Below are 23937 nucleotides of genomic sequence, written 5' to 3' on the forward strand. Positions count from 1 at the left end.
AATTTTCCCTTGGCAATTACACTACCATTTGGCACTTTGTCCCTAAGGGGAAAATGAATGTGCTGGGATCTGTACATGAGTTTATTAGCTCAATGTAGGGAACAAATCAAGGTCAGAATATAGATGCATGGCATGTGATGTTGAATTCTAGTTCTGGTTCTTCAGTCTTAAGGCTGCCACCTTTGTGTGGCACTTTACAGTTTACAAAATACTCTTCTACTTCTTGTCTTTTAACTCACAATGACGCTGGAAGATAAATACTGTTTCCCGCATTTTATAAAGGAAGAAACTGAGACTAAAATGGTCACCTTTCTTGAAGTTTGTTATTCAGCAAACATTCTTAAGCATATGCCATAGGAAGGCTCTATGATACATACTGGAGATACAGAGATAAATAAGATTTAGACCCTACTTTGTTTTTTAACTATTTATTGTGAAGAATTTCAAATATGCACACCCACTGGAAAAAGAGTGTAATGAAGCTGCTGTATCAATCATTTTGCATCAACAATTGTTTACTCATGGTCAGTCTTATCCATGTCCCCATCCAACCTTTTATACTATTTTGAAGCAAATTCCACACTTCAAATTAATTTATTTAAATAATTTCACTGTGTATCTCTAATAATAATTATTATTATTAAACATGACATCTAAAAATTAACATCCCTTTAATAATATCAACTATCCAGGAAGCGTTCAAATTTCCAGTGGTCTCATAAATGCCATATTCTTTTCACAGTTTGCTTGAATTAGGATCTAAATGATTTTACTGCTCAGTGACTAGTTAATATCTTTTCAAGTCTTTTACAACTATTTTTCATTTTAATTAGAAAAAAATTTCCTTCCCAACTATTTAGTGAGGAAAGTTGTTTGTCCTATTCAACTTTCCAGTCTGGATTATGCTGATTGCATCCCCACTGTGCACTTTTATGTGTTCCTCTGTCCCCTCTTTTCCCTGTAAATCGGTAACTGAATCTAGAGGCTTGATCCAGTACAGGTTTAAATTTTTGGCAAGATTACTTCAGAGTTGATTCTGTATGCACACATAACTTAAATAATTGTATCTCTCTTTATGATATTCACAACTGTTGCTGTTCAACGTCCAAATCTGTTAATTCACTGGATGTTGCAAAATGCTGTTTCCTTCATTGATTTTTTTTAATGTGAAAATGGAATAGTTTTTCAAAGAGAAACTTGCTGTTGTTTACTATTTGTCAACCAGCGATACAGTTTTTTTGAAAAGTCAGAATAAATGCTTGATGGTTTTCTTTATTTTTCAGTTTCAAAACTAACGAGCCAGTTCTCTAGCATGCTCCATAGTGACCAATTATTTTGTTTTGTTTTGTCTTTAAGTATCATTTTGACTTTATGAATTTAAGTCTATCAGATAGATTTCAAGTCATAGCAGTTTTTATTCTTAATGACACTCAAAAATGGTCTAACTTTGGCCAGGAGGTTCTTTAAGTTGGTTGCAGAGCACAGATTAAATGTGTTGCTATCACTTTGCTCTTGATGGAGTCCCTCTGTCTTTTTTGGCTGCTCTTTTAAAGCCTTTCCAAGCCTTTCTTCTTTTTAAAGCCATCATTCCCTTTAGCATCACTAGATTACACTCTCAAAAGTATTTCCATTTTTCCTTCAAAAATGTTCCACTTTTTGGAGTGTTGTATTGTCTTCCTGCTTAATTATTAAATTTTGCATCAGTCTAAAATTTCAACCTTATAATTTAGAAAATTATAAAGGCCTCATATATGTATTGATACCTGCATGTATGAACTAGAGCTGTACTTGGTTTTGAGATTTATTTTTGAGATATTTAATTGAGATGGGCTATCTTTGGGTTTCATTTCAGGCCCAAAAGTGAGCCCTACAGTTATGTAAAGGAAGCAATTACTCCCATGCGCCATATGCCATTATTTGAGTCCTTCACCCTTTCCTTCTCAGGCAAAGTATAGAACCCCAAACCACTTTCCAGAGCCTTAATTCTTGCCTTTCCTATACAACCTTGAGATGGAAAGTATTTCTTTGTTTGAAGCATTTTTTCTCATGTAAATTAAAGATACTTTATATCATTACCTCCCCTTTTCTTTTTGGGACCACATCCTGGTAATCTATTTGTTTACCTGTGTCAACAATATTTCTGAAAGCAAAGTGTTATTGTAATGCATGCTGTTCATGGTAGGTATAGTACTGCTAACTGAAACAGCCTCTGTAGGCCAGAGTCTGGGCTAAGAGTGTTCTCTGATTTACGTAGATTGGATGAAATACTAAAGGAATCCAGGGAATGGGATCAGTGGTTAAGAACATGGCTTTGGCTAATGTGGCCAAAAAATGGCCAAAGGCTAAAAGGAGTATTTACAATGAGTTCACTAAGACCTCCATTTTAATGTCAGCCATGAACCAAACTTCTCCCTCCATCCCCATTTATTGTTATGCTTTTCTCATAAGGCCATGGATTACTCCCACTTGATATCCCCTATAATTTTCTCCCATATTTTCTTTTACTAGAACATGGTAAAGAGAATAAACAATTATCCCCAGTTCTTTTTAGAATGGTGGCAAGAATATCATGGGTGTGGTGTAGGAAGACTGGGTTCAAATTCCAGCTCTACCCTTATTTGCAATATGAGCCTGGGGGGGTTAGAAAACTTTTTTGAGCCTCAATTTTGATCTGTAGAATGGGGATGGTAATACTGCCAACCTGAGAAGATTGTTTAAAGGATTTAGTCACATAGTGTATGCAAAGCATTGGCACAGGGACTGACATACAAGGAACCCTAAAGCAATTTTGGTTATCACAGTGCCTGTCTGATCTACGTAAGGCTCTCTGCTCCTTTGTCTGGCATCGTTTGCTGCTTTACAAAGACTGAAAACATGTAGTCAGAAATTTTCCAAGAAACACATGTTTAGCTTAATAATTCTAATTTAGGTATTCTATCCAAAGAAAATCATTCAGAACATGTAAAAGCATTATGTACAAAGATGTTCATAGTCCTATTATTTATTTATTTATTTATTTATTTATTTATTTGAGACGGAGTCTCGCTCTGTCACCCAGGCTGGAGTGCATTGGCGCGATCTCGGCTCACTGCAAGCTCCGCCTCCCGGGTTCACGCCATTCTCCTGCCTCAGCCTCTCCAAGTAGCTGGGACTACAGGCGCCCGCCACCACGCCTGGCTAATTTTTTTTTGTATTTTTAGTAGAGACGGGGTTTCACCATGGTCTCGATTTCCTGACCTGGTGATCCGCCCGCCTCGGCCTCCCAAAGTGCTGGGATTACAAGCGTGAGCCACCGCGCCCGGCCTAGTCCTATTATTTATGATATAAAACATGTATATAACCACAATATTTAACAATAGTGAACTACACTTGTCTTCTCAACAAAATATTATTAGAACCAATCCAAAGGTAATTATGAAGAATTTGAATAACATGCAAAAATTTTTTTGAGTACTGATTTTATTTCCTGCTCTTTTCTTTCTTTATTTTTTTAACTTTTATTTTAGTTTCAGGGGGAATATGTGCAAGTTTGTCATATAGGTAAATTGCAAGTCATGGAGATTTGTTTTATAGATTATTTTGTCACGCTGGTAATAAGCATAGTACCTGACAGGTAGTTTTTCAAACTTCAACCTCCTCCCTCCCTCCACAATAAGTTAAGTATATAAACTTCTGTGTGTAATATAGAAAAGGCAAAACTTTTGACATAAACATTAGACTAGAGAAGACATAGTCAGTTCTTTTTAAGTTGTTTGGTTTGAGGGATGTTTTTACTCTTTTCTAGTTTCTTGTTATTCACACATGTCCCAAAAATCAGCCATATAGGAAGTTAGAAGCTTTACTGATTTATGGACCTTTAGGTTAACGATTGGATGTCCTGATGGCAGTAGACTCAACCTCTGAAAAATCCTGTTGGAATTTTTTATTCTTTTTACTCCCATGTGGCCCCTTTAGAGCACTGAAAAACTTCACTGCTCAGTAAGCAGAATTCCATACTACCTTTAAGAGTTGCATTTTCCATGGAAATCATAAGCTCTGTGGATTATTTATTTTTTATTCATTTCAGGCAGTAGTCTGTATTTAAATTCTAGACTAATTCTGCTAATTAACCCAAAGTGGAATATACACCTTCCTATACATAAAGTATATATTCTTTTAAAATGAATTCATTATTTAAATTTTTATCAGTGACCTTCCCTATGTTTTCTAATGCTGCTTCTGACATTTAAACAATAAAAAATGTGTGGATAAGCTTTTGTAATAATTTTTTCTGATATCTTCATAAGAAACTTTCTAAAACAAACATCATGCATGGTCTGTCTTTAAAATTTATCTTCTCTGTTTTTATGTCATTCATTTCACTCACTAAGTATATATTTTTCTCATGTAAGCATAGTCCATATAGTGAGAGAAGATCAACTGGGAAATCATATTTCACATCCTTCTCATCTTGAAAGACCACGTGGCACATTTGAGTTTGCTCTCCGTAGCAGCCAGAGTCACCCTTTTAAAGCATAAATCAGATGGTGTCATTTCCCAGCTCAAAAACTTGCAGTGGCTTTCCATCACACATAGAAAAACAATCTGAGCTCCCACTGTGCAGCAAAAAGTTCCGGTGCCTGCATGTGTGTGTGTGCACCTGGGTCTGCGCTAGGTCTCTGCAGGGGCAGAAGCAGGAACCACAGGTGGACGGCCTGCCCCCACAGAATCACCTTCTAAGCACATGAGAATGAGAACATCACCATGGTGCAGGGCATCTGACTTTCAGAAAATACAATTGATGGAAGAAAGCAACTCCCATCATCTGATTTAATGTCACAGCAGTATTCTGCTGTTTATGGTGCATCAGTTTTTTCATGAAGATTTAAAAAGAAAAGTACCTGAGGAACTGGCATTGGAGCATGCCCCAAAAAAGATTCTGAAAATCAGAAATGATTAAAGCAAGGTAAAGAACTGGACCAACCAAGAGAGGGCCACTGCCAATGAGCTTTGCTTCAGAGAGGCTATCAAATGGGGAGGAAGGCTGTAAGGCAAAGCACCTGGCTAAGCACCTGGAAGAGAAAGACTTAGTGGCAAAGCAGCAGGATGCATTTTACAAGGAGCAGCTGGCTAGACTGGAGGAGAGAAGCTGAGTTCCACAAAGTCACCACTGAGCAATATCAGAAAGCTGCCAAAGAGATGGAAGCAAAGTTCAGTGACATGAGTTTTGTCCTGTCTGTGCTGATCCATAGGCCAAAATTCTTCAGTGTTATCACCAGAGCACACACCAGACCCTGAGTGGCTTTGCACTAGCCAATGTGTAAGTGTGCTGTGTTCATTATGCCAACCAGAACATGCTTGAGAAGAGATCATAATATCAACTTCTGGAACAAGCAAATCTCCTTCAACATTAATTCCAGAGGTAGAACTTTTTTTCCTAGCAAGAAAATAACCCATTTAAACAGAATACCATTAAAGAGAAGCACCAAAGAGTGAATTCTGAACAAATTATATCACATTTTGATCAGTAATGATTTGAAAAGACAGCCCTTTTGACCTTTTTGCACTTTCAACTTCTACTGGCCATAAAAACTTTCTCTTCTAACCAAGCTCCTTCATTTCATGAACCTTCACTCTAACAAAGCTAGGGGTGAGGGTGAGGCTAAGTTATTAATAATTGGAGTGTAAGAGTGTAAAGAAGAGGGAAAAATCTAGATCTTGGGAAAAGAGTGCTGTGTGAAATTGTCTAGGCTGTGGCATATTGGTTTTCTCCTTTGACTGTGTAAGAGTTCTTTCACTTTAACTTCTTATGATGATCATGCCAGTAAGAGACAAAAAGGAGAGAAAACTTACCTCTTAATAGAATGATGTTTATGATTACAAGTGAAATAAGGCATTTTCAAAATAGTATAAAGGCAACCTTAAGCTTATACAATCTCTTCTCTATCGTGAATATGAAAAGAATATTTTCTTCACTCACTATTAATAACAAATGTATTTTCTGATAGACAAAAGAGAAAAACAATCCGAAGCCCTTATTATTTCAGGCTTTTCATGCTCTGGTTACCACTGACCTCCGCAACTTCATACCCTAACCTTTTTCCTCAGTTAACTCCACTCCAGCTACAAAGGCCCTCTGTTATTCCTTCAACATCCCAGTCTGTTCCTATCTCAAGACCTTTGAATTTGAATTTGCTGTTTCCTCAGTCAGTATTCTCCCACCAAACTTTCTGTTTTGTCAGTCAGAATTCTTCTCCCTCTAGAATCGATCAACCTGTTCTCTCACTTCTTGCAGGTGACACTTTCCCTAACCACCCTATTTAAACCACTCCCCTCTAATTCTTCTTTCCCTAACCCTGCTTGCTTTCTCTTCATAGCATCTGGGATCACATTATGTATGTATTTGTATATTAAGTCTAATGTGATAAATTCCATGAAAGTCACGTGCAAGCCAGATGTGAATGGAAGGAAGGAAGAAAGCACTTAACCCTAATTCAAAGAGGTATTTTGAGAGATTGCCCCATGGGGTAGAACCAGCAGGAGCTTGCTTGTCAGTCCTGGCTTTGAATTCTAGCCCTGCTACTCATTAGCCATGTGAGCTTGGCAAGAGGCTTATTTTCTGTAAACTTTAGTTCCTTTCTCTCAAAATAATGGGCATAATAGTACTGATATTGATGCTTAGTATAAGTATTCTAAAGGATAGTAGACTGAAATAAATTTAGACCATCTTTTCATAACATCATAACTGCCATACATTAAGTCCTCAATACATGATAGCTTGAAATTATTAAGTTGATAGTTTTCTAAAAAATAGTTGACTTGGGCCATAAAACTAAGGTTTATTTCTCTTTTTGACCAAATAACTGACATCTATTAATTGTTGCAATTAATGGTCAAATATTGACCCTATTTCTCTACACTATTAAGTACCCAGTGGACTTTGTTTTAAGATGATGGTTGATTTCTTATGAAATTGTGTTTGGAAATACAGAAGTTAGTGTGTGTAGAGAAGAAATGCTGGATGCAATGATGGTGGTAGTGAGACTATATAAATTGCAAAATAAATGTTTCCTGGATGTCTTATTTTTAATTTTTAAATGTTTACTGAAGAAGGAACTCTAGAAATCATGTCGTTTACCCTTGCCAATTTTCTGACTAGGAGAAAGGGATTTCTAAGCCTTCCATCAATTTATTTAAATGAATGGCATAAATAACACTATTGCTTTTAGGAAAGTAATTTACTAATCAGAAAAATAAAATAGAGCTGTTTGTATAATGCCTCTACAAGCTCACTGGCTGTAAAGCTATTTTATTTTGGTATAGACTAGCTAATTTAAAGCTGCTGTCTAGATAGCAGTGGCCTTCTTATCTTCTATATGTGTTATCATTAATAAAATGAGCAAAAATACTAAAAATATCACTCTAATAAAATTTTCTCATCCTGCTATTTTTTAACCTTCAAAAATGCTTAATTTAAAAAAATGGTTATGGTTAAGTTTTATAGTATCTTTGGCAAGTGCTCCTGTTTTTAAAAGCTATGACATTACTGCCATAATTTAATTTGGTTTAAGGAACATTTATTGAGTGCCTATTTTGTGCTAGATTCTGCATTAGTCTGTGGGGATAAAAAGACGGGTGGAGCATATTTCACTTTCTGAAAGAGTTAAGGCCAGTGAGTTAGATAATACTATGAGAAAATCATGACTAATGTCTTGATAATTATTATGAATAGAGGTGTTTTCAAAGTGTTAGTTGAACCCAGAAAATAGTTGCCTAAGTCAAGTTTGGGATCAGGCTTTCTGGAGGAGAAGGAGCAGAAGGAGGAGGGGCTCTCTGAGATCTCTTCTCTGTGCACATTTTCACATTACTAATTGTGTTAGGCCATTCTTGTAATGCTGTAAAGAAATATGTGAGACTGTGTAATTTATAAGAAAAGAGGTTTAATTGGCTCCCAATTCTGCAGGATGTAAAGGAACAATAGTGCTGGTGTCAGTCTGGGGAGGCCTCAGGAAACTTTTACTCATGGTTGAAAGCGAAGTAGGAGCAGACACATTACCTGGCAAAAGTAGGAACAAGAGAGAGAGAGTCAGGGGGAGGCGTCATACACTTTTAAATGACCAGATCTCATGAGAACTCAGCATCAGGAAGACAGCACCAATCCACGAAGGGGGATCTGCCCTCATGATCCAAACACCTCCCACCAGGCCCCACCTCCAGCATTGGGAATTGCAATTCAACATGAGATTTGGACGGGGACAAATATTCATACTATATCACTAATTTTATGGGACTACAAATCAGTAACTTCCTTTTACATCTCTTCAGACAATTAAGCAATGGCTGGATTATGTGTATATATATATATATATATATATATATATATATATACTTTTTTTTTTTTTTCTCTAGAAACTGATCAAATGAGCTGTTGGTTGACAGAGAGATTTCCCTGTGTTTTTTCCCTTTTATTCTATGGTACATCAAGGACTATTGGGATTTCCAATCTGTACCATAAGATTTTCCCACAAAGAGCATATAAAGTCTTTTAATAATGAATAATGAAGAATAACAGATAAAACCTAGTAAACTTTTTAATTAAGCATTTCAGCAAGTGCTTTAAAAATCTGTGCCCTAAGGGACAGTGACAGTATCTTCAGCATATATTATGAAATATGTAGGAGACTATTTTTTGGCTTTAAATGAATATTCAGTTAATAAAGAGTAGAGTATGATGCTCCAAAGAATCTGAGAATTGTGTTTTATTTTTATTTCTCTAAGTTTCAAGCCCAGAAATAAATTGCCTTTAAAGAAAACTCACAGTTAAATACATTATTTTTCTATACAAGCCACCCATCTCAGTAAGATTCAAGAGTTAACATTCACAGGAATTCAGAATGGTTTTTAAAAAGCAATTTTGGATCTTAGGTGGAAACAAAGCCGGTTAAGGTCAGAGCATTTCAACATCAGCTAACATAGTCTGGTTTTAATCTCCTTCTTGTAAAATACATTATCTTGTGCACCTAAAGATATATTTTATTTCAAGCTCTTATAAATTGGAGAAGAAGGAGGAAAGGGAGGGAAGGTTATATGTGTGTATGCAGCAAGGGATGGGAGGAGCAGCTGTCTAGCTGCATATGGACAATCTTTTATTTATTTTTGTAACATTCCTCATTTGCCTCTTCCTCATTGTTTTTTCTTCGATTCCGAAATCATTTCTTATGCTCATCCTCACTCCAATAGTAGGGAAGAAAGGTATAACCTAACAACCTTTTCCTAAAATATTGATAGGACATACTTAATTATATATGAAATACATACAATATGTATTCTTTAAATTTGCTATTTTTAATTTTTGTTAGCAATATTTCCCTGCGGTGATGCAAATTTACGGAAACTGCATTTCAGCATCAGAACCCTAAGTGTGCTTCCTACTAGGCTGATTACAGTGAGCTAATGTAGTGTTTCATTCACTGGATTCCACATACTTCCCTGTATTGATTGCATTATCAGTAGTAGTAATCACAGATATCATTACCAGCCAATTACACAAACACACATCTGAGCTAGGTAACCTCTACACCAACATTATCTCTTACAATTCTTAATTTTGTAATGAAGCTGATCATCCTCTTATCCAATTAAGTGTACCTACATATTGTGATATCGTAAGCTTAAATGCAAGTATATCAAATTATGTGGTTGCTAATTACATATGTTGGTATCACAGCAGAAGGAGGGCAATTTGAGTATAATCTGTTTCTTTTTCTATTCGAGGTCTGCATTAAAGAAGGTTAACTGCTGTTAAAAAAAATTGACCCCAAAACACATTTGGATAAGCTACAATGGAAATTATTTCTGCTCACATAACAAGAGTGTGTGTGAGAATTGACACGGTCATGCAGTCATCCAGGGACCCAGGCAGGTTTTTGATACATTCAATACAAGACTGCCAAGGTCACCTGGAAGGTTCACTTAAGGAAAACGAACATAGAATAGCTAATGGGAGATGTCTAAAGACAACTCAGGCAGAGAGGCACATTCATATTCTATTGGCTAGATCTCAGTCTCATGACCACACCTAAGTACCAGGAGAAATGGGAAGTATAGTTCATTCAAAGAAGAAGAGGAGAGCATGGATTTTGGTGAGCAGTTAGCGATTTCTGCCAAAAGGACTCAAAACAGAACTTGCTCCATTTCTCTATTTAATGAATGCTTTTAATTATTTGCCTTGCCATTATTTGGAACTTTTATCAGGTTTGCTTTGCTTTTATTTTTTTCACACAATGCCGGACATCTTATAAAACCTAGATCCATGTCTGTCCTGCCTCCTAGACTTGTACATATTAAGCAACTAAAGAATGGAGACTATAAAATTACAAAGTATTTTTCAAATTTTTAAATAAATTGTACCCATATTATTACAATTATTTTTCAGTAGATTAAATTGTAGATATATAGGTTAGATTAAAAGATTTTCTGTGCTATAATGGGTGTTTCTTAGTTCCATCCTTTTATTTTATAGACACAGAATGTGAGGGCTGGAGAGATAAATTATTTGCCTAATTGGATGAGTGTGGTAGTAGTCGATCCAGGCTCTTTCTCAAATCTAAGTTTCTTTCCATAACATTGTTTGTCATCGTTTTTATTTGCAGGCAAATTCCCTACAAAGTATGAGTCATTAAATAATGTCTATCCATTTTTAGAGATGAAATAAAACACAATAAATTATAATTGACATAAAGCTATCATGTCCAAATTTATGGGAAACGAGATGCAAGCAACTTTCCAAACTTATTTGAAGTTTTGTAATAAGTTAGCCACTTACTAAAAGTTTTTTTAAAAAATACATTACTTTTCTTATTTAACAAAATAATAATGGCTTCTAAATAAATCTTCAATTTAACATTATACAATTCATGGCATGTATAAAGAGAAGGTGAATATATAATCACCACACTAATTAATATTTAGAATTAAAAGTTCGAGAGAGACAAATTACAAAATCTGAACTACTGAAATCTATATTTCTTTTAAGGACATAATCTAAAACATTATTTTAATAAAAAATTGTATTTTTCAGGGAGCGACAAACCTGTGAAATCAAAATTTAACTTATTATTGGGATGTTGTACTAGCTAAAATACAGTTGCTTATTTAATTATTGTTGCCATAGCCTAAATTTCATGCTATTTCTACAAGAATGCATAAAATGGAATTTGCACAGGAAAAGTGGCACAAATCTAGATACACTCTAAATCATAAGTTTTCAGATTTTTAAATTATGTGAAATTCGAAGTTTGCTCACTATTTTATTTATGTGAAATATGAACCTGTGGCTGATCTTGTACTATGGTTGAATCAAAATCATTAGAGTGTCACACATTCTTTTGTTTTAATTAAAAGAAAACTGCAGCACCCTCTTCAGAATTGGTTTTTATTATGGACATTATAAGCACAGATATAAGCTAATATTCATCTGTAAGGTATTTTTTGCATATGACATTGAATTAAGACTAAATAATATGGAAAAATTATTTTAACTGAAGATGAAAAAGGCTCCGTTTCCTCCCTGTCCACTTTCCACCATGCACAAATACAAAGGTCCATCTAATTTTGTTATGTTACAAAAGAACAGTGTGAAATGTAGATAAGCAGGACAACCAGGCTTTGTAGCTTTCATGGTTCCCTCTTCCCTGTGTTAACAGTCTGCATTCAGTTGATTTGTCGTAGTCTGTTTGGGCTGTTATAACAAAATACCTTACACTGGTAATTTGGGAACAATTGAAATTTTTGTTCATGGTTCTGGAGGCCGGGGAGTCCAAGATCAAGTTCTAGCAGATGAGAGCTTGCTCTGCTTCAAAGATTGTGCCTTCTTGCTGCACATGCACTGAAAAGAAGAGTCAAGAAAATGCATTGGAACCTCTTTAATAAGGGCACTAATCCCATTCATGAAAGTAGAACCCTCATGACCTAATCACTTCCGAAGGCCCTACCTCTTAATAGTGTCACAATGGATATTTGGTTCCAACACATAAATTTTAGGGAAACATCAACGTTCAAACCATAGCAAATATCAATGCTGAAAAATTCCACCAAAATACATAGTGTCACTATATGCAGCAAAGACATCAAGGCTAAGACCATCTTTTAATGTATTGTGGACTGTCATTCATATTGCTTTGATTTTGCAAGAATATTATATACAGTCTTGGAAAAAAGAGATATATAATTCTTTTTGGCTCCTTTTCTTGATATGACCTCTTAAACTATAGACAATATGTGTTACAATAATTTTTAAAAGGTACAATTTAGTATTTTCTAAGGAAACTGATATTGGTTCTCAAGATGACACATTTTATTTTGAAAGGAAAATAATAGAAAAAAAGAGTTATTCTTTTAACATTTTTGTAATTTGGACTTTATTAAAACCTAACTCAGATTTTCATCAGTGTTGTGGAAAGCAACTTTGAAAAAAGGTTTGAAAAACATGCTAATATTGTAATCTAACAAACACTCAGAACTACAAATTGACACTTCAATTTGATGATCTTTTAAAAAACAATGTGTATTAAATATCATTACCCTGAGCTAAATGACAAGTAAAGACAATACATGGAGAAAGTGAAATTACATTTCAGTAATCAATTATTTTCAATTGCTTGTTAACCTCTGAAGAGTTTCTGTGAAGGAACATACCTAGGCTCGGTTTTGCTTATATTCCATAATTCCTTACTTTTAAAAAAAATGCGTTCTGATGTTTTTGTAGTCATAAATTTTTAACTGTCCAACTCTGCATATATTAAGGTGGCACTGGCATCCTAAGTACAACTATATTTTAAAAGTAATTTTAATTTTATAGCCCTGAGTATACTTTCTTTATACTATGATGAATCTTGCTTTGCCGCCTGTTATTTGCGTAAGTAAAAATCTTCGTTTGTGCATCATCATGTATTTTTTTTTTTTTTTAACTGTAGGGCTGGCTATTTGCCTCAGAATATTCCTCTGGAGATTATCAGATACCTGTCTGAGGAGAAGGATTTTCTTCCTTGGCATGCTGCCAGCCGAGCTCTTTATCCTCTAGATAAATTACTGGACCGCGTGGAAAACTACAACGTTTTCAATGTAAAAAGATATAATTTTTCTTTCTAATTTTTGGAATATACACTATTTTATTCTTTTTCTACTATTATATATGCAACTGATGCCAAGTTATTTTAGTTTGCTCTTCTAGTTTGTGTTATCCTGATTTTTGTCCTGATTGTCTATGCAACACAGATGACAATTATTTGAAGAAGAAATTTAATACAAAACTCTGACCTAAAAGTGTCAATTAAGCTTAAATGCTTCAGAATTTAAGAAAAAATATACATGGCAAATTTTTAAAGTTCAAACTTACTTTCCAAGAGTTAGAGGGCTCTGTGTTCACAAAGGACTTAACCTGGGTAAAAAGATCCCAAAGATCTTAACAGAATATAGGCATTTTCAGTAACAATTCTTAGTCATTATTTTTATCCAAAAGGGCATACTGAATTCAATTCACTGCCTTAATTAACAAGGATAAGATCAACACTGAGGCAAAAGCCCATTCATAATTGGGTCCAAGGGGATACAGGAAAGCAAACAACAGATAATCCAAATAGACAAGAAGACATGACAAACATCCCAAAATGTTACCTGACCAAATTTTCTGAACTCAAAACCTAGTAAACCAAAATTACACTGCTCATGCCACCTAATCTGATTTAATAATCACTTTCAATAATATTAGGATTAAGTACTGCTCATGAGCCTTTTGATTCTTAAATTTCTTATCACCGTGCCTTCCATGATCTTTGAACACTATTTGTTTTCCTTTAGTTAGTGTAAGAACCTGCCCTGTGTTTTATAAAATTATCTTATTTTTTATAACATACTGACTGTACTAATTAACATACACATTTGGGATTACTGAAAAGTGGATTCCTGTGACATGAAATCTTTTTATTGGAGCCATCTGATTTCTGATGGCCATCAGAATTCCTTCGTTTTTATTTTTACTTTAAACCTACAGAAAATAAACTGTTTAATGATTTTTTTTAAAAAATGGGAATAATTACATTCATTGCTAGTTTTGTCTAAGCCCTTAGAACAGAAATGCAAACAAATGGGTCATTACAATTATGATACGATTTTTTACCTGCTAGAGAAAGATTACACATTAATTTCTCCCTAACACAAAGACACTGCAATATTAGACCTTTGTAAAAGTAAAATATATTTTTGAATATATTTGTACACTAGAATAGTGTATCATGTCAGATTCCTTGTTTTCAGTAAACAGTTAAGAATTGTTTTCATTGTAATTTCATTGTTTGTATTCCTTGGAAAAATTCAAGAAGCACATTAAAGTGAGGGAGAGCCAACCTGGGCAACATGGTGAAACTCTATCTCTACAAAAAAAAAAAAAAAAAAAAAAAAAAAAATAAAAAAATTAACTGAGTGTAGTGGCTCGTGCCTGTAGTCCCAGCTACTCGTGAGGCTGAGGTGGGAGGATGGCTTGAATCTGGGAGGCGGAGGATGCAGTAAGCCGTGATTGTTGCCACTGCACTCCAGCCTGGGCGACAGAGTGGAGACCCTGTCTAAAAAAACAAAACATAGCGAGGGAGAGCATGCCTTATCTTGATACTGATACTTAAATGTGTCATTAGCTGAATGAATTATTGACTTTGAAATACCATTATAATTACATTGAAGAGTTCTGTGTATCTCAGCTTCATCAATACTAGGCCATTGGTTGGGCCAACATAGTAGTTTTGCATTAAATATGCCCTGTTGATATAAAATGCATAAATATTAGATGTCCATCTTCATATAGTATATCTATATACATTTGTACATATGTACGCATAGGTGTTATCAATGTTCTTTGTTTTCCTCATTTTGTTATAAAAGTCATCATCTAAAATATTTACTCATGCAAATTACTTAGTGATTTAATAGGAAGAAGAGTAGACTTGTACCATTCCAATAGCATTTTATCCCTATTTTCTATATATGAAATACTAAATTGAATAAAATTATGATAGAACATTACTGTACTTATAATTTTACTGATATTTGAAACTAGGTACATTTTAAGAATATTTTGATTTTATTATAGAATTTTAATTGTCAGCATACAGAAGTTTTAAACTGACCTTATCTTTATTTATTCTATACCCCATTTAGGAATATATTTTAAAGCAAGTTGCAACAACGTATATCAAGCTTGGGTGGCCGAAAAGTAATTTTAATGGATCTCTTGTTCAAGCATCCTACCAACATGAGTACTGTTTTATTTTCTTATCCCCTTCTTTTCCCCTAGAGCTGTACAATAATGTACTGCTAGTCCCATTGTGACTTTAGCAGCATGAGACAATCTTCCTTTCATTCCTCATCTTACATTTCACTTTCCCAAGAGGACTGCTGCTGGGTAGCACAGTTTCTATTGCCTGATCCTGAGAACAAAGACATTTCCTTGCTGTGTTTTAATTTAAGATCTACCTTTATTGGTGATACTGAGATCGGAACCCATGCCTCTTACTGGAGTACTGTTAAGCTTTTAGTATGTTTAACTTCCACTCTGCCTAAGTGACTTTTACTCAGCAGCATAGGATTTCCAGATCTAAAAACCATTTTTATGTTAGTAATTTACTTATCTACTATTTAGGGAATGAATTTCCCTAACTTTCTTTTTAATTTGTTTCCCTTTTGATGATATCTAGAGAACTACGTCGAGAAGTTATAATGCTGGCCTGCAGTTTTGGCAACAAGCACTGTCACCAACAGGCATCAACACTTATTTCAGATTGGATTTCCAGCAACAGGAACAGGTAAATTGACCCAAATCCTGTATTTCTGATATTATTTAACAGTGCTTTCAGATTCTCAGTGGATGCATTTCATTTACCAACTGGAGAAAAACAAGACAAGGAAAAACAAAAGCATGCAGCAACATTTTGTATCAGGTTCACAGCTTCCAAGGCGATAGTGTGAAAGTCACGATACAGGTATCTTTGAAATGTTTCATTGACTTTATGCTAACTTTATTAATTTAGGTCTTTATTTTTAAATATATATAAATTGTCACCTTATTTCAAGTTTTGAAAGCTCTGCTATCTCATAAGAACAAAATAATGAAATTCAATCCAGACTCTTTCAGGTTCTTTATAAAGGTTGTGGTATTTATTCGTAGAACAATTACCAGCATATGTCATAAACAAAGTAGCATAACAAATATTAATATTAAAAACTAAAAAAATAAAAGGTTATGAAAAAAAGATCTTTGCTTTTTCAGTGACCCTTGACAATGACCTTAAACTTGTATCTTATCTTAGAACTTTGCAATATAGTATTTTAATATATGAGGATAAAATTGTTTAATTAAATTACTTTTGAGGAAAAAATACTGTGCTAAATGTCACTTGTTAATGAAAGGAATACTAAACATAAAAATAATCAAAGATTACTGGTATTATGCCTACAATATTTTAAGCCTTCTTAAGGTATCTTTATATTTTCAAAGGTATTAATGTACCATTTCTTTTTACACTTTGGACAACTTATATCCATTCCTCTCCAGTTTTTGGCCCCCATAACTAGAGTCTTTCCTCCTAGAAAGGAAGAGAAGCTAAGACTTGATTTGTACAGATGATGCTATTTTATGTGCAACAGCGGGGTTGTTCCTGATACGCGTGTGAGGGATGATCCCATGGGCAACAAAGAAAGACACTTGTTCTATATAAACTTAGAGAACCGCAGTCAGTATAACCTACTTAGGAATGAATTGGTATTTGTCTTGTTAAGAGCTATTTAGGTTTAGATTTAATATCTAACTGACTAGATCAAAGAGTAGCTATTCTGTTCGAAAGGTCTCTGTAGGAATCTTTCACTACATTATTTAGCAACTCATCACAATACCTCACCTTCCTGTAGCATTTCCTGCTTGCCCTCTAAATTAATTGTTTCTGGTCTTATACAAGCTAAAAAGGAAAACATTTTATCAGTATCATCTGCCAATTGATCTATCATATATTTGAAGACAGTGATCCAATATTTCATCTGTCTTCTCTAGAACCAAACTGTACCCATTTTTTAAATTTTCAAGATTTTTTGCTAAGTCTTCTGAAAACTATTTCGTTAGATCTGAAAATGTTATACAAACTTTTTTTGCTATTTTTACCACCTCCTTCAATTCTACCACGTACAATCAGACCACGAAAGTAAACATTTATCCAAAATAAATACAGCCAAAGTTTTATTAAAATCCATATCATATATACATATAACAAAGATGAAATGTATTATGGAGAAATTATAGTCTTTTCTTTCTTCCCTTCTGTTTTTGTGTGTTTTGTTTGTTTTTGTTTTATCTTGCTATAAACATGTGCCCTTTTTCAGAGCTGATTATTGTTTTAACACTTTAATGGGTCTACTCATATGAACATGTTTTTCTACCATGTTATTAACATTGGACTCACACCATTGCATCACCATAATTTCTCTAGAAAGCATTCAAGCCTAATATCACTGTCTAAAGTTTAGAAATATAGCTGTTGGGGAAAATGCTACTTTAAAAATAGTTCATTTATTTAAGAATACTTTTTGAATAATTCTCAGTACCATCTGGTAGCTGGAAATCAAAGAAGTGGATCTAACATTCATAGAGGAACTGTTTTTTAAACAGTTCTATTTTGAAGTAAGAACTAAGTACAAGATAGAGTGTGAACACAAAGAAAGGAAACATTAGTATCTTGGAGGGATCTCATTCTGATTCATGAAGGATAAGTAAGATTTAAGTGGATAGGGCAGAACTGAAGGCAGGAGTAGGTATCTATGAATATGTAAGGTGGGTGGTTGGAAATTCCAGACAGAAGAAAGCCACATGCATTGCTGTTTAATTTAATAATTGTGGTCATGTTTGACTTGCAAACTTGAACAATTCATCAGCTCATTTTGGTTTTGGTAACTCTGCCACTTATCTGTGGTAAAATAATAAAATTTGGGCCAAACAACTTAAGATTCTTTTGTCATTTCCTTCATTTATTTTATTTTATATTCTCTGCTTTACTTTCTTTTGTAACTGGGAAAGTAAACATGTGAAGTGAAATTAACTAGGTGTTTACAAAGATTTGCTTAACCCACTACATGACATGCCCAGCAAACACAAGTCACCTCCTGCAGCGAGGACACATAATATCTACTATGCTGCTAGGTGTATGTGAAGATCAGAGGTATAATCTGTATTTTTTTCATGACAGCTTGGTAATTAAACAATAATGCAATCCGGTAGTTGGTGCTGAGTTTAAGTTTCTCAAATTGAGTCAAAAAGGAAAGAACAACATTTTTTTTTTTAAATGGCACTATAGCAATAGACCAGTAATCCTTGTTTGTTTGCTTTTTGTTTGTTTAACTGAAGCCTTAAATAGAGTGATTTACAAAGGTCATCAAAGAAAAGAATACTAGAGGTAATGCAGTAGTATATTTATGAAATGTCTTGGGAAATAAATATTTATTCTAATATGTCTACAAAACAGTGAGTCATAGAAGTAGCAGGGATTGCAAATTTGGGGGTGTTGTACTATTATGCAGCATAATCTTGATACATTGGGGATATGGGTAAAATCAGTGACATCAGAATAACAAAACTGGAATGAATGTGAAAGGTGTTTCAGGGAGGGATAATGGGACCAAAAAGTACAATGAATAGCTAGAGATGGTAGCAGCAGAAAGAAAAATTCAAGAGTTACAGTGGATTATAAATTGAATGAGTTGACATTCTAATACCTGTTAAAATATTCAAATGCTACGATGTGTTGAACTGTAATGGTGATGTCATGCATAAAAATGGATTGAGCTACATTCGGGTCCTGTTAGGCTGCAATTTGGAGACTAAGTTCAACAAAAAAGGATTTTTTACTTACTCCTTTCAAAAAGGAGACAAATTGCCAAGCATTTGGTGGAGATACAATACAAATGATAAAAAGATCTTGAAAACATGAGCTATGAGAGGAGCTTGTGAAACATGAAAATCTCAAAAAATAAAAAAAAAAAGACACAGAAAAGATGATGGCCTTTTTCTATGTATAAAAGCATTATAAAGGGAATAGAAATTGGTTTCTTTCACTGGTTGGTGCAAATAAGCAAGAAATAATAGGCCTAAGTCTCACTGAGTAAAAAAAAAAAAATAGTACATAGTATTACTGCAGATGAACTGTTATTTAAAATCTCTTTGTTAAAACACAATGTTGTACAGTTAACTGTACAGAGATCAAATATGGTATTATAGCGTTTTCTCTAAGTAATAAATTTGACCAGAAGTTAAATACGTATCATAATAATGTATTTAAATACTGTTAAAGGGCACAATTTAAAGCTGTAAGCCAATACAAAGTAAAGTTTTAAAGCATTTAATCGAAAGCATTACTAAATAGATAATAATGTCTGTTCCCTAACATAAATTGAAGACTGGTATCTTCACTATACTTAAAAAAAATACCCTGAAACAACACAGCACCTTGTTATATAGTAAATGTTTATTGAATTGAAATGAATTGAGTGTTCATTTTGAAACCAAAAAAAATAAGACAATTCTATACTAAAAATTCTAAGCAGAGGCTCATCTCTACTTTGCAACATACATAGTACATGAGCTTCACTACTTATTCAATTAATTATAACATTACTAATATTGTCTTTAATGAGGATCATAAAGCTATATTTTCTTTACTGTACTGAGCATTCACTACATTATGGGTGTTGGCTAAATGCTTTATCTCACTATTTTTATTTTTTATTTTACCAAAACCAAATTCTAAATTTACAAAGTTTATGCAACTTGCCAAGATTATATGATAATAGGTGGTAGAGCTGGACTTCTTTACCCAGCTTGCCTGCCCCCTAACACTGTTGCATGTGGTTCTGTGTTATATCACACTACTATATATCAGTAAAATACATTTGTTCAAAAATGGTAAAATAAATAAATAAAAATTGTCCTACAGACCTCAAGTACGTACTTCAGTGAGTAAGCAACAGTTTTATGCACATGGGTTGCATGGTGCTATATGGCAGAAGCCAGTGGTTTTTGAACCTGAACATGCACCTGAAACATCAGTTGGGAGTAAAACAGTTCGTTGGGCTCCACCCTCTGAGTTTCTGATTTAGTAGGTAGAATGAGGCCCAAGGTTTTGTATTTATAACAAGTTCCCAGGTAATGTTGATGCTGTTGGTATAGGTACCACACTTTGGGAATCGCTGGTGTAGGGAAGGTTACTGTTTTCAGAGTTAAGACACTGGTGATCAAATTGAAGTTGTTTCCCTAAATAACCTTGGAAAAGTCTTTTATTTTCCTCATCTGCAAAATGGCAATCATATTACTAACCACACATGTCATGAGAGTTATGTTAAAGAATGCCTATATAATACTTAAACTTTGTAGAAAATTATAAAACACTAGTCTTCTTCAGAGTTACCCTCTACTTGTTTTCACTATCTTTGGGTAGTGGGTGGTGTGAATTTTAAGTGGGGACAGTAGAGATAGTAACACTTATTGAATGCCTTCAATGCTCAATCTACCCTCTATAAGTTTTGAGTCTTTTTTTTAATTTTTATTTTATTTATTTATTTATTTTTTAAATTTTATTATTATTATACTTTAAGTTTTAGGGTACATGTGCACAATGTGCAGGTTTGTTACATATGTATACATGTGCCATGTTGGTGTGCTGCACCCATTAATTCATCATTGAGCATTAGGTATATCTCCTCATGCTATCCCTCCCCCTTCCCCCCACCCCACAACAGTCCCCGGAGTGTGATGTTCCCCTTCCTGTGTCCATGTGTTCTCATTGTTCAATTCCTACCTATGAGTGAGAACATGCAGTGTTTGGTTTTTTGTCCTTGCGATAGTTTACTGAGAATGATGATTTCCAGTTTCATCCATGTCCCTACAAAGGACATGAACTCATCCTTTTTTATGGCTGCATAGTATTCCATGGTGTATATGTGCCACATTTTCTTAATCCAGTCTATCGTTGTTGGACATTTGGGTTGGTTCCAAGTCTTTGCTATTGTGAATAGTGCCGCAATAAACATACGTGTGCATGTGTCTTTATAGCAGCATGATTTATAGTCCTTTGGGTATATACCCAGTAATGGGATGGCTGGGTCAAATGGTATTTCTAGTTGTAGATCCCTGAGGAATCGCCACACTGACTTCCACAATGGTTGAACTAGTTTACAGTCCCACCAACAGTGTAAAAGTGTTCCTGTTTCTCCACATCCTTTCCAGCACCTGTTGTTTCCTGATTTTTTAATGATGGCCATTCTAACTGGTGTGAGATGGTATCTCATTGTGGTTTTTATTTGCATTTCTCTGATGGCCAGTGGTGATCAGCATTTTTGCATTTGTTTCTTGGCTGCATAAATGTCTTCTTTTGAGAAGTGTCTGTTCATGTCCTTTGCCCACTTTTTGATGGGGTTGTTTCTTTCTTGTAAATTTGTTTGAGTTCATTGTAGATTCTGGATATTAGCCCTTTGTCAGATGAGTAGGTTGCGAAAATTTTCTCCCATTTTGTAGGTTGCCTGTTCACTCTGATGGTAGTTTCTTTTGCTGTGCAGAAGCTCTTTAGTTTAATGAGATCCCATTTGTCAATTTTGGCTTTTGTTGCCATTGCTTTTGGTGTTTTAGACATGAAAAGTCCTTGCCCATGCCTATGTCCCAAATGGTAATGCCTAGGTTTTTTTCTAGGGTTTTTATGGTTTTAGGTCTAACATATAAGTCTTTAATCCATCTTGAATTAATTTTTGTATAAGGTATAAGGAAGGGATCCAGTTTCGGCTTTCTAAATATGGCTAGCCAGTTTTCCCAGCACCACTTATTAAATAGGGAATCCTTTCCCCATTGCTTGTTTTTGTCAGTTTGTCAAAGATCAGATAGTTGTCTTACAAAGATGTGACCTGTGACATAAAATATAAAACAAAATGCTACCTTAGAGATTCTCAATTAAGAGCAGGAGGACATTTGCCCCTTTTCCCCTATTTTGAAGAATAGTGTCTGTCTTGGCCTCCTGGCAAATGTAACTGTTTCATCTTCGCTCTTCTTAATCAGTTGCTATTCATGGCAAATGTCCCTTTGTCCGCCAGAGCTCACTTTATCTCATAGTGTAGAGTGCTCCAGATAACTGTGTTCCTTTATGTCTGATCCTTCTCATCAATGTTTGCTTTTCTTATGTGAGAACATATAGGTGGAGGGATAAAAGGCTCTTTTCACTATGGTCTGTGTATATCTCGTCCAGAAACCTTATGTTTTCTTTCCCCAAAACATAGATCCTAACTTATTGTTTATGTTTCCAAGTTGGTGTGGTCCTATTTCCTCAGTTCTTTATACCAGTATTTTTCTTTCTCTTATTATAAATTGTTCCACTCTAAATTTTCATAGGCTAAAGTCAGACCTGCCACTCTAGTGCTGTAACCAGCATAGACATTTTGTAGACCAGTGAATACAGCAAGGTGTTTGTATGGAATAGCAAAAAGAACAGGGCTGCCCACCCTTCCAGTGAGCTGGGCTTAGGAATTAGCTTGTCCTTTGTCATTAAATGGTTGTGGCTTTAGACAAGTCAGTTAACTTCTCAAAATCTCAAGTGTATTTCTGAAATAAAGAGATTGCCCTGAAATTTCCAGTGCTTATATCAGCTCTAAAAGTTCAAAATTTCACACTCACTCAATATAAAACTTGAGGGTACTTTTTTTGTTGCATCATATGCTTAGAAAAATAACTTTAAGGATAATCATTTTCCTTCCCTCACCTTTCTGCCATAGGAATTTTATGGATCAGTAGTTATAGCTATTCAGTTCATTGTGAATTGTTGCCTGCAGAGTCCTAGCACAGAAACTTAGAGATTGGTCATAAGAGTCTTTAAAGAAGAAAATGGTATGGGCACTTCTGGCATTCACAATTATCATCAAAATCATCATTACTATTGACACCTCATTTTCAATTTATTCCTTCATAGTTCTTTAAGGTTGAAAAATAAAATATTTAATATGCTGCATCACTCATTGTGGACAGTTGCAATATTGTAGGGCCAGATTCACCAGTCTACATATGGGTAATGGCATGTCTGGTTAATAGTCAACTTGACTTTCTCTTTTTAAAAACAAGGTCTCGCTCGCTCTATTATCCAAGTGCAATGGCACTGTCGTAACTTCCTTCACCCTCAAACTCCTAGGCTCAAGCAACACTCCCACCTCAGCGTCCCAATATATCTAGGCCTACAGCCCCACACCACCACACCTGGCTAATTTTTTTTTTTTTGAGACAGGGTCTCACTACGTTGCCCAGGCTGGCTGGTCCTAAACTCCTGGTCTCAAGCAATCCTCCTGCCTTAGTCTGTCAAAGTGCTGGGATCGACTGGACTTTTAACTTTTCTAAAATAAGATATTATTGCATATTTCTTCCATAGTTATAAGTTTACTTGTTTTAACCAGTATTAATTCAAACTCTTACAGTACTTGATTCAGATGTAAAACATACTGAGCCTCTGCCATGTTCCAGCCATCATGCTAAAAGTCAGCAGGGATCCAATGATGAACAAAAGTACATGTCTCCTGCCTTACAATCTAATGGGGTAGACCAACACTAATCAGATGTCAGATGTAATACAAATAATGTAGTATTTTAACTGTGATGAGCAGCCAGATGGAAGGTTTATAGAAGGACAATTTGACCTGTCAGTAAAGTTGACTTCCCTGTAAAATGGCAACTGAACTGGGGTCTATGGGAGAGATGCACATTCTTTAGACTAAGAAGGAAAGGAGGTGTTAAGTGGAAACAACAGTATGTAAAAATGAGCTTCCTTCACAACATCCTTTCTCAAGATTAGATTCTTGATACTTTCAAAAAGTTTAGCTGATTGGGCAGAATCCATACTGAAACAA

At 34.7% G+C, this 23937-nt stretch overlaps 1 protein-coding gene and 1 long non-coding RNA gene across 2 annotated transcripts in view; one reads left to right on the forward strand and one right to left on the reverse strand.

The window, feature by feature from the left end:
• TRHDE (thyrotropin releasing hormone degrading enzyme) overlaps window positions 1–23937 on the forward strand; it is a 400153-nt gene that overhangs the window by 341827 nt on the left and 34389 nt on the right. Inside the window, exons 13-15 of the mRNA XM_055240001.2 lie at window positions 12954–13101; window positions 15187–15284; window positions 15723–15830. Coding sequence (XP_055095976.1) covers window positions 12954–13101; window positions 15187–15284; window positions 15723–15830 — 354 coding nt within the window. The remainder of the gene's footprint in view (window positions 1–12953; window positions 13102–15186; window positions 15285–15722; window positions 15831–23937) is intronic.
• The window catches only part of LOC129461125 (uncharacterized), a 73041-nt gene continuing 60340 nt past the window's right edge, over window positions 11237–23937 (reverse strand). The window contains exon 4 of the long non-coding RNA XR_010115101.1: window positions 11237–11866. This is a non-coding gene — a long non-coding RNA (uncharacterized lncRNA). The remainder of the gene's footprint in view (window positions 11867–23937) is intronic.

The sequence above is a fragment of the Symphalangus syndactylus genome, chromosome 13 (genome assembly GCF_028878055.3).
Source record: "Symphalangus syndactylus isolate Jambi chromosome 13, NHGRI_mSymSyn1-v2.1_pri, whole genome shotgun sequence".
In the NCBI taxonomy this organism is placed as follows: domain Eukaryota; kingdom Metazoa; phylum Chordata; class Mammalia; order Primates; family Hylobatidae; genus Symphalangus; species Symphalangus syndactylus.